This window comes from Triticum aestivum, chromosome 7A, assembly GCF_018294505.1.
Source record: "Triticum aestivum cultivar Chinese Spring chromosome 7A, IWGSC CS RefSeq v2.1, whole genome shotgun sequence".
NCBI classification, from domain to species: Eukaryota; Viridiplantae; Streptophyta; class Magnoliopsida; order Poales; family Poaceae; genus Triticum; species Triticum aestivum.
This window is the reverse complement of record NC_057812.1, coordinates 179,247,159-179,259,162: the sequence shown is the minus strand read 5'-3', so window position 1 is coordinate 179,259,162 and position 12,004 is coordinate 179,247,159. Positions and strand designations below refer to the sequence as shown.

General features: G+C 48.8%; 1 protein-coding gene across 1 annotated transcript; it reads left to right on the top strand.

The window, feature by feature from the left end:
- Positions 1 to 10,106: 10,106 nt before the first annotated feature.
- On the top strand, positions 10,107 to 11,492 carry LOC123153453 (protein trichome birefringence-like 19). Its single transcript, XM_044572572.1, has one exon. The coding sequence runs from the start codon at positions 10,119 to 10,121 to the stop codon at positions 11,337 to 11,339; it is 1,221 nt and encodes a 406-aa protein (XP_044428507.1). The 5' UTR covers positions 10,107 to 10,118; the 3' UTR covers positions 11,340 to 11,492.
- The last annotated feature ends 512 nt before the right edge of the window (positions 11,493 to 12,004 follow it).

The following is a 12,004-nucleotide window of genomic DNA, read 5'->3' as shown; positions in this document are numbered from 1 at the left end:
AGGACTCCCCTAGGGCGCGCCATAGAGAGGGCCAGCTCTCCCCCTCCTCCACTCCTTTATATACGGGGGCAGGGCGCACCCCAAAGAGACAACAATTGATCTGTTTGATCTCTTAGCCATGTGCGGTGCCCCCCTCCACCATAGTCCCCCTCGATAATATTATAGCGGTGCTTAGGCGAAGCCCTGCATCGGTAGAACATCAACATCGTCACCACACCGTCGTGCTGACGAAACTCTCCCTCAACACTCGGCTGGATCGGAGTTCGAGGGATGTCATCGGGCTGAACGTGTGCTGAACTCGGAGGTGCCGTGCGTTCGGTACTTGATCGGTCGAATCGTGAAGACGTACGACTACATCAACCGCGTTGTGATAGCGCTTCCGCTTTCGGTCTACGAGGGTACGTGGACAACACTCTCCCCTCTCGTTGCTATGCATCACCATGATCTTGCGTGTGCGTAGGAATTTTTTTGAAATTACTACGTTCGCCAACAGTGGCATCCGAGCCAGGTTTTATGCGTAGATGTAATATGCATGAGTAGAACACAAGTGAGTTGTGGGTGATATTAGTCATACTGCTTACCAGCATGTCACACTTTGGTTCGGCGGTATTGTTGGATGAAGCGGCCCGGACCGACATTACGCGTATGCTTACGCGAGACTGGTTTTACCGCCGTGCTATGCACACAGGTGACTAGCGGGTGTCAGTTTCTCCAACTTTAGTTGAACCGAGTGTGGCTACGCCCGGTCCTTGTGAAGGTTAAAACAACACCAACTTGACAAACTATCATTGTGGTTTTGATGCGTAGGTAAGAACGGTTCTTGCTCAGCCCGTAGCAGCCACGTAAAACTTGCAACAACAAAGTAGAGGACGTCTAACTTGTTTTTGCAGGGCATGTTGTGATGTGATATGGTTAAGACGTGATGAGTTATAAGTTTTTGTATAAGATGATCATGTTTTGTTGAAGTTATCAGCAACTGGCAGAAGCCTTATGGTTGTCTCTTTATTGCATAAGATGCAAGCGCCAAATAATTGCTTTACTTTATCGCTATGCGATAGCAATAGTTGCAAGAGCAATAGTTGGCGAGACGACCATGTGACGACACATTGATATAGATCAAGATGATGGAGATCATGGTGTCATGCTGGTGACGATGGAGATCATGACGATGCTTTGGAGATGGAGATCAAAGGCACAAGATGATGATGGCCATATCATGTCACATATTTTGATTGCATGTGATGTTTATCTTTTATACATCTTATTTTGCTATGATTGACGGTAGCATTATAAGATGATCCCTCACTAAATTATCAAAGTATAAGTGTTCTCCCTGAGTATGCACCGTTGCGAAAGTTCTTCGTGCTGAGACACCACGTGATGATCGGGTGTGATAGGCTCTACGTTAAAATACAACGGGTGCAAAACAGTTGCGCACGCGGAATACTTAGGTTAAACTTGACGAGCCTAGCATATAACAGATATGGCCTGGGAACACTGAGACTGAAAGGTCGAGCGTGAATAATATAGTAGATATGATCAACATAGTGATGTTCACTATTGAAACTACTCCATCTCACGTGATGATCGGACATGGTTTAGTTGATTTGGATCACGTGATCACTTAGAGGATTAGAGGGATGTCTATATAAGTGGGAGTTCTTAAGTATTATGATTAATTGAACTTAAATTTATCATGAACTTAGTCCTGGTGGTATTAGCATATCTATGTTGTAGATCAATAGCTCGTGTTTAGCTCCCCTGTTTTATTTTTGATATGTTCCTAGAGAAAATTAAGTTGAAAGATGTTAGTAGCAATGATGCGGATCAGATCCGTGATTTGAGGATTATCCTCATTGCTGCACAGAAGAATTATGTCCTTAATGCACCGCTAGGTGACAGACCTATTGCAGGAGCAGATGCAGACGTTATGAATGTTTGGCTAGCTCAATATGATGACTACTTGATAGTTTAGTGCACCATGCTTAAACGGCTTAGAATCGGGACTTCAAAGACGTTTTGAACGTCATGGACCATATGAGATGTTCCAGGAGTTGAAGTTAATATTTCTAGAAAATACCTGAGTTGAGAGATATGAAGTCTCCAACAAGCTCTATAGCTAAAAGATGGAGGAGAATAGCTCAAGCAGTGAGCATGTGCTCAAATTGTGTGGGTACTACAATCGCTTGAATCAAGTGGGAGTTAATCTTCCAGATAAGATAGTGATTGACAGAATTCTCTAGTCACCATCACCAAGTTAGTAGAACTTCGTGATGAACTATGATATGCAAGGAATAACGGAAACGATTCCCAAGCTCTTCGTAATGCTGAAATCAACGAAGGTAGAAATCAAGAAAAATATCAAGTGTTGATGGTAAACAAGACCACTAGTTTCAAGAAAAGGGCAAAGGGAAAGAAAGGGAACTTCAAGAAGAACGGCAAGCAAGTTGCTGCTCAAGTGAAGAAGCCCAAGTCTGGTCCTAAGCCTGAGACTAAGTGCTTCTACTGCAAAGGGACTGGTCACTGGAAGCGAAACTGCCCCAAGTATTTGGCGGATAAGAAGGATGGAAAAGTGAACAAAGGTATATTTGATATACAGATTGTTGATGTGTATTTTACTAGTGTTCGTAGCAACCCCTCGGTATTTGATACTGGTTCAGTTGCTAAGAGTAGTAACTCGAAATGGGAGTTGCAAAATAAACAAAGACTAGTTAAGGGTGAAGTGACGATGTGTGTTGGAAGTGGTTCCAAGATTGATATGATCATCATCGCACACTCCCTATACTTTCGGGATTAGTGTTGAACCTAAATAAATGTTATTTGGTGTTTGCGTTGAGCATAAATATGATTAGATCATGTTTATTGCAATACGGTTATTCATGTAAGTTAGAGAATAATTGTTGTTCTGTTTACATGAATAAAACCTTCTATGGTCATACACCCAATGAAAATGGTTTGTTGGATCTCGATCGTGGTGATACACATTTTCATAATATTGAAGCCAAAAGATGCAAAGTCAATAATGATAGTGCAACTTATTTGTTGCACTGCCGTTTAGGTCATATTGGTGTAAAGCGCATGAAGAAAATCCATGCTGATGGGCTTTTGGAATCACTTGATTATGAATCAGTTGATGCTTGTGAACCGTGCCTCATGGGCAAGATGACTAAGACTCCGTTCTCCGGAACAATGGAGCAAGCAACTGACTTATTGGAAATAATACATACTGATGTATGCAGTCCGATGAATGTTGAGGCTCGCGGTGGGTATCGTTATTTTTTGACCTTCACAGATGATTTGAGCAGATATGGGTATATCTACTTGATCAAACATAAGTCTGAAACATTTGAAAAGTTCAAAAACTTCAGAGTGAAGTAGAAAATCATCCTAACAAGAAAATAAAGTTTCTATGATCTGATCGTGGAGAAGAGTATTTGACTTATGAGTTTGGTCTTCACTTAAAACAATGTGAAATAGTTTCAGTACTCACGCCACCCAGAACACCACAGCGTAATGGTGTGTCCGAACATCATAACCGTACTTTATTAGATATAGTGCAATCTATGATGTTTCTTACCGGTTTACCACTATCGTTTTGGGGTTATGCATTAAAGACAGCTGCATTCACGTTAAAAAGGGCACCATCTAAGTCCGTTGAGACGACACAATCTGAACTATGGTTTGGCAACAAACCAAAGTTGTCATTTCTTAAAGTTTGGGGTTGTGATGCTTATATGAAAAGGTTTTATCCTGATAAGCTCAAACCCAAATCAGAGAAATCTGTCTTCATAGGATACCCAAAGGAGAAAGTTGGGTACACCTTCTATCACAGATCCGAAAGGCAAGACATTCGTTGCTAAGAATGGATCCTTTCTAGAGAAGGAGTTTCTCTCGAAAGAAGTGAGTGGGAGGAAAGTAGAACTTGATAAGGTAATTGTACCTTCTCCCTTATTGGAAAGTAGTTCATCGCAGAAATTTGTTGTTGTGATTCCTACACCAATTAGTGAGGAAGCTAATGATGATGATCATGTAACTTCAGATCAAGTTACTAGCGAACCTCGTAGGTAAACCAGAGTGAGATCCGCACCAGAGTGGTACGGTAATCCTGTTCTGGGGGTCATGTTACTTGACCATGACGAGCCTACGAACTATGAGGAAGCAATGATGAGCCCAGATTCCGCGAAAAGGCTTGAGGCCATGAAATCTGAGATGAGATCCATGTATGAGAACAAAGTATGGAGTTTGATTGACTTACCCATTGATCGGCAAGCCATTGATATTAAATGGATCTTCAAGAGGAAGACGGACGCTGATAGTAATGTCACTATCTACAAAAGCTAGAATTGTCGCAAAAAGGTTTTCGACAAATTCAAGGTGTTGACTACGATGAGAGTTTCTCACTCGTATCTATGCTTAAGTCTGTCCAAATCATGTTAGCAATTGCCGCATTTTATGAAATCTGGCAAGTGGATAAACAAAACTGCATTCCTTAAGGGATTTATTAAAGAAGAGTTGTATATGATGCAATAAGAAAGTTTTGTCAATCCTAAAGGTGCTAACAAAATATGCAAGCTCCAGCGATCCATCTATGGACTGGTGCAAGCATCTCGGAGTTGGAATATACGCTTTGATAAGTTGATCAAAGCATATAGCTTTATACAGACTTGCAATGAAGCCTGTATTTACAAGAAAGTGAGTGGGAGCACTACAACATTTCTAATAAGTATATGTGAATGACATATTGTTGATTGGAGATAATGTAGAATTATTCTGCAAAGCATAAAGGAGTATCTGAAAGGAGTTTTTCAAAGAAGGACCTCGGTGAAGCTGCTTACATATTGAGCATCAAGATCTATAGAGATAGATCAAGATGCTTGATAAGTTTTTTCAATGAGTACATACCTTGACAAGATTTTGAAGTAGTTCAAAATGGAACAGTCAAAGAAAGAGTTCTTGCCTGTGTTACAAGGTGTGAAATTGAGTAAGACTCAAAGCCCGACCATGGCAGAAGATAGAAAGAGAATGAAAGTCATTCCCTATGCCTCAGCCATAGGTTCTATAAAGTATGCCATGTTGTGTACCAGATCTATTGTATACCCTACTACTGAGTTTGGCAAGGGAGTACAATAGTGATCTAGGAGTAGATCACTGGACATCGGTCAAAATTATCCTTAGTGGAATAAGGATATGTTTCTCGATTATGGAGGTGAGACAAAGGTTCGTCGTAAAGGGTTATGTCGATGCAAGTTTTGACACTGATCTAGATGACTCTAAGTCTCAATCTGGATACATATTGAAAGTGGGAGCAATTAGCTAGAGTAGCTCTATGTAGAGCATTGTTGACATAGAAATTTGCAAAATACATACGGATCTATATGTGGAAGACTTGTTGACTAAACTTCTCTCACAAGCAAAACATGATCACACCTTAGTACTCTTTGGGTGTTAATCACATAGCGATGTGAACTAGATTATTGGCTCTAGTAAACCCTTTGGGTGTTGGTCACATGACGATGTGAACTATGGGTGTTAATCACATGGTGATGTGAACCATTGATGTTAAATCACATGGCGACGTGAACTAGATTATTGACTCTAGTGCAAGTGGGAGACTGAAGGAAATATGCCCTAGAGGCAATAATAAAGTTATTATTTATTTCCTTATTTCATGATAAATGTTAATTATTCATGCTAGAATTGTATTAACCAGAAACAGGATACATGTGTGAATACATAGACAAACAGAGTGTCACTAGTATGCCTCTACTTGACTAGCTCGTTGATCAAAGATGGTTATGTTTCCTAGCCATAGACACGAGTTGCCATTTAATTGACGGGATCACATCATTAAGAGAATGATGTTATTGACTTGACCCATTTCGTTAGCTTAGCACTTGATCGTTTAATATGTTGCTATTGCTTTCTTCATGACTTATACATGTTCCTATGACTATGAGATTATGCAACTCCCGTTTACCGGAGGAACACTTTGTGTGCTACCAAACGTCACAACGTAACTGGGTGATTATAAAGATGCTCTACAGGTGTCTCCGAAGGTACTTGTTGGGTTGGCGTATTTCGAGATTAGGATTTGTCACTCCGATTGTCGGAGAGGTATCTCTGGGCCCTCTCGGTAATGCACATCACTTAAAGCCTTGCAAGCATTGCATCTAATGAGTTAGTTGTGGAATGATGTATTACAGAACGAGTCAAGAGACTTGCCGGTAACGAGATTGAACTAGGTATTAAGATACCGACGATCGAATCTCGGGCAAGTAACATACCAATGACAAAGGGAACAACGTATATTGTTATGCGGTCTGACCGATAAAGATCTTCGTAGAATATGTGGGAACCAATATGAGCATCCAGGTTCCGCTATTGGTTATTGACCGAAGACGTTTCTCGGTCATGTCTACATAGTTCTCGAACCCGTAGGGTCTGCACGCTTAAAGTTTCGGTGACGATTATATTATGAGTTTATGTGTTTTGATGTACCGAAGGAGTTCGGAGTCCCGGATGAGATCGGGGACATGACGAGGAGTCTCAAAATGGTCGAGACATAAAGATCGATATATTGGACGACTATATTCGGACATCGGAAAGGTTCCGAGTGATTCGGGTATTTTCGGAAGTACCGGGGAGTTACGGGAATCTGTATTGGGCCTTAATGGGCCATACGGGAAAGGAGAGAAAGGCCTCAAAGGGTGGCCGCACCCCTCCCCATGGGCTGGTCCGAATTGGACTAGGGAGGGGGGGCGCCCCCTTCCTTCCTTCTCCTTTTCCCTTCCCTTTCCTTCCCTCCCACTCCTACTACTTGGAAGGGCTCCTAGTTCTACTAGGAAAGGGGGAATCCTACTCCCGGTGGGAGTACGACTCCCCTAGGGCGCGCCATAGAGAGGGCCGGCCCTCCCCCTCCTCCACTCCTTTATATACAGGGGCAGGGGGCACCCCAAAGAGACAACAATTGATCTGTTTGATCTCTTAGCCGTGTGCGGTGCCCCCCTCCACCATAGTCCACCTCGATAATATTGTAGTGGTGCTTAGGCGAAGCCCTGCATCGGTAGAACATCAACATCGTCACCACGCCATCGTGCTGACGAAACTCTCCCTCAACACTCAGCTGGATCGGAGTTCGAGGGATGTCATCGGGCTGAACGTGTGCTGAACTCGGAGGTGCCGTGCGTTCGGTACTTGATCGGTCGGGATCGTGAAGATGTAAGACTACATCAACCGCGTTGTGATAAAGCTTCCGCTTTCGGTCTACGAGGGTACGTGGACAACACTCTCCCCTCTCGTTGCTATGCATCACCATGATCTTGCGTGTGCGTAGGAATTTTTTTTGAAATTACTACGTTCCCCAATAGATGGATGTATTATTGAGCCTCGAGGGCGAGTATATATTGAGTACAAGGCTTGGAGCGCAAGACGCCTCTCCTAGAGATAAGGTAGGAGACGAATTACAAATCCTAGACTACCAAACATATGTAACCCAAATATATCTCTAACATCCCCCCACAGTCATAGCGGTAGCGTTGCAAACAATAGGAGCGACGCAGACGGTCTGACTAGAGAGAATAGCAGCCGACGGACCGACATCGCCCCGCAATCCTAGCGGGAACGTCGTCGTGGACGGTGTCGTGTCAGGGACGCGTTGACTGTAGAGGAAGCAGACGGGTTGCTCAAGCGGATGATAACCCTTTGTACCGATGTCGATGTAGCCGAGAGCGTAGGGTGGTGTAGCCGTGGTCAAGGTATCCGTGCAAAGAACGCCATGGTCGATATCGAGTCGGGGTAGCCGGTGTCGAGGGAGTCACCGTGGAGCCGCGGGCGCAAGGAGACGCCGAGTTATTCATGGGCGCAGTGGTGTCAAAGAAGTGGTGCGCCAGGAAGGAGAATGGTGTAGACGACGCGTCGCGCCGGGTTTGCCAAGCCCGGGAACACATCGTCGACGAAGGCACGCATTGGTGTTGCCGGCATCGGGCATGCGTAGACGGACGAAGTCGAAGTTGATGAAGCGTTGCACCAAGCTTGCCAGGCCCCGGGACACGTCGTGGACGAAGGCACGCATCGGTGTTGCCAGCGCCGGGCATGTGTAGATGAGGGACCTGCACGAGATGTACGCCATGTCGGAGAAGTCGGAGGGGCCAGGAAAGAAGGACTCGACGAAAGTTGCGGCGCCAATCGACGCGGTGCCGATGTCCCATGCGGTTGTCGGAGTAGATGACGACGACGACTGGCAATGGGCTGGTGCTTGGACGAAGACGAAGGGGGTGGACGGGGGGGCGGCTACAGGGATAGCGGCGGCGGCGGCCAAAGAAGAGCAGCGACAGCGGCCTGAAGGCGGTGGTGGCGGTGCTCGAAGTAGGTGAGGAACCCGACAGTGTGACGAAGAATGGCGCGGATGGTGGCGTTCCCGCGCCAAGGGAGGCGGCGCGGCGCATACCATGGGAAGTCGACGCGCGCGGACGACGGAGTGGACCGCGGGCCGTGACGCTACGGCCCGAAGGGGCGACGCAGCGGCAGCTGGCAGGTCGGGGCGACGGTGGGAAGACCTCGAGGCGTCGGCGGGGACCGAGTTGCGCAGCGCTATAGCCCGAAGAGGTGGTGTAGCGGCGGCTCGCAGGTCGGTGCAACCGCGGGGACGGACTCGGGCGGCGGCGGTGACTGCATGCCGCAGCGCTACAGCCCGAATTGGCGGTGTAGCGGCGGCCCACAGATCGGGGCAGCCACGCATGGAGAACCACTAGCCGGGGCGATGGCCCGAGGGGAGGCGGCCCGCGGCGCGATAGCCCTAACGGATAACGCAGAGGCGGCGGCGGGCTACAGAGGTAGCCAGCGAGAGGATCTCGGGGCGGCGGCGTGGGCCGCGGGCTGCGACGCGACAGCCCAAAGGGGCGTCGGCGGGGCGATGCGTGGGTCGGGGCAGCCGACGGGACGACCACAAGCGGCGATGCGATAGTCCGAAGGGACGACGCGACATCAACCTGTGGCTCGATCGACAGTAGGCGCGTGCTCGGGGACGGGCTTGGCGAAGACAGGTGCGTGATCGGCTGATCAGACCGACGGCGCCGCTGTATGTGCCATGGCTAGGACGACGCACATATCAAAGTCGATGGCGACGTTGTCGGTGATGTCCCGGGTGATGGCGACGAAGACGGACAGGCGATGAAGAACGTGCGGGCGAGCGGCCGGCAGTGAGGCATGAAGGTGTCCCTTGGGCGGCGCGTCCAGCCTTGCCGTGCGGTTGATGATGAAGCGGCCGGTGTAGTCGATGCTAATGTCGGAGTAGAGGCGCGGGGGTCGACGGCGGCGGTGGGCAACGCAAACCGATCAAGCATAGATCGACAAAGCAAAAAGAAAACGCCGATGAAAACGACCGGCGAGAGAGCAAAAAAACCCGAAGCAAGGGCTCGAAAAAAAAGACTCTCTAGGACAGCCGGTCAACATGACCGGCGGACGAACCATAGGTACGGGCGGCGCAACCCCCGGCAACAGTCATGGAGGTCGGCCATCCTGAGGGCTGCGCGGAGCCAAAGCAGCGGGCGGCGGCTATGGTTGGATCGGTTAGCCTGATACTGTTAGAAGGAAGAAAGAGGGATTGTTGCGGAATATGATGGATGTATTATTAAGTCTTCAAGGCAAATATATATTAAATACAAGGTTTGGAGGACCAGAGGCGTCTCCTAAAGATAGGTAGGAGACGAATATGCGTGACAGATCTGGAAATAAAATGCTCATTCTCGAATGTCTGGAATGGTGGGCGACTTCCGTTCCTACATCTCGACACGCCAGTCAAAAAGAATGGAGCTCTACCGCTAGCTCAGTTTACAGTTCGGCCAGTGCTCATGGCCTCGTACAGGCGCACCTGTTTAGCACTCGAGGTCACGTGGAATCCACCATCACAAGTGTAAGCTGCATGCCAATTACGTACCGTGCAGCGCTAACTAGTCACCACCGCCTTCGTTGTCAATGGTATCGCATCGACGTGCCACTTCCACCTGACACTGATGAATGTTCATGAAGCAGCACAAAAGAAGAATCCGTATAAATATACTGATTCATACTACACATCATAAACATAACGCTCATGATTCGTAGTTCGTGTGTTAACACCGATGGAGTTTCATGGAGTCAAGCTCCCGGCGATTGCCCATCACAGCCGCCACTGGCACTGTGTGCTCCCCGCCGCCGTCCTCACGACGTGCCTTGTGGTCCTCGCGGCGATGAGCCTGCCCGGCCGCGTGCCGCTGATGCCGCCGTTTCTCCCGAGCATGACCGGCCATGGACGAGGCGTCAACGGGTCCTGCGACATATTCAAGGGCGAGTGGGTGCCCGACCCGGGCGCGCCGCGATACACCAACGAGACGTGCCCCGTGATCCACGGCCACTACGACTGCATGCGGTACGGCAAGCCGGACCTCGGGTTCGTGCGGTGGCGGTGGCGGCCGGACGGGTGCGAGCTGCCCCGCTTCGACGCGGCGCGCTTCCTCGGCGCCATGAGGGGCAAATCCGTGGCGTTCGTCGGCGACTCGCTCGCCAGGAACCAGATGCACTCGCTCGTGTGCCTCCTGGCGCGGGCCGAGCGGCCCGTGCCGTGGACCAAAGCGGGATACGTCTACCGCTACGAGCGCCACGGCTTCGCCGTCGCCGACTTCTGGTCGCCGTTCCTCGTCCGCGCCGTCGAGACCGACCGGGACGGCCCGGCGCGTAGCGGGGCCGGCCTGTGGAGCCTCCACCTAGACGAGCCGGACGCTGGATGGGCGGCCCACGCCGGCATGTTCGACTACATCGTCGTCTCCGCCGGCAGCTGGTTCTACCGGCCGTCCGTGTTCTACGAGCGCGGCCGTCTCGTCGGGTGCAGCGGCTGCCTCGCTCCTAACATCACCGACCTCACGCTCCGGTACTCCCTGCGGCTGGCGTTCCGGAGCGCGCTCCGCGCGGCCGTGGGCGCGCCGGGCGGCCGCTCCCGGACGGTCATCGTGCGGACGATCTCGCCGTCGCACTACGAGAACGGGACGCGGAGCGAGGACGGCGACTGCGTCCGGACGCGGCCTCTCCGGCGTGGTCAGTGGGAGATGGACGAGGAGCAGAAGGAGATGCGCCGGATACAGGTGGAGGAGTTCGCGGCGGCAGAGGCTGCGGCGAGAGGGAAAGGGGTGAGGATGCTGCTGATGGACGCGACGGAGGCCATGGCGCTGCGGCCGGACGCCCACCCGAGCAAGTACCGGCTGTGGGAGCCGGAGAAGTTCTGGGTGTCCCGTGACTGCCTACACTGGTGCCTGCCCGGCGCCATGGACGCGTGCAACGACATGCTGCTTCACATGCTGATCGGTTAACTAGTACTCCAATTACCATTTTTATGGAATAGTACTCCAGTAACTTACTGCTCTGTTAAAAAGGCTCTGTTCTCCATTGGGGACACTAAGGCGCATGCTATTTTTTCCAAGAAATGTTGGCATATTGTAGGTGATATTCTTACGTCTGAAGTTTTAAAGGCAACAAATGAAAAGAATATTCCAGCTGGATGGAATGATACAACTATAGTGCTCATACCTAAGGTGGATAATCTGGAAAATATATCCCAATATAGGCCCATCAATTTATGCAATGTTTTGTATAAAATCATCTCAAAGATGATTGCCTTTCGACGAAGAGTATGAAATTATTGCACCTGTTCAAAGCACTTTTGTTCCTGGGAGATCAATCACGGACAATATTCTTATTGCCTATGAGTCCATGTAACATGTATACAATGAAGAATAAGAAGAAAGGAAAAGTGGGGTATTGTGCAGTGAAGCTAGATATGCACAAGGTCTATGACCGTGTGGAATGGGTCTTTCTGGAGAAAACAATGACTAGACTTAGTTTTCATGAAGAGTTCATTGAGCTTTTGATGGCTTGTGTAAAATCAGTAAAATATAGGGCCAGGTTTAATGACCAAGAGACATATATGTTTGTGCCAAGCAAGGGACTTCAGCAGGGGTTCCTGTTTCACCTTATT

What these genes read in the sequence shown, in the direction of transcription:
- LOC123153453 (XM_044572572.1), top strand. Translation starts at nt 10,119, where the DNA reads ATGGAGTTTCATGGAGTCAAGCTCCCGGCGATTGCCCATCACAGCCGC.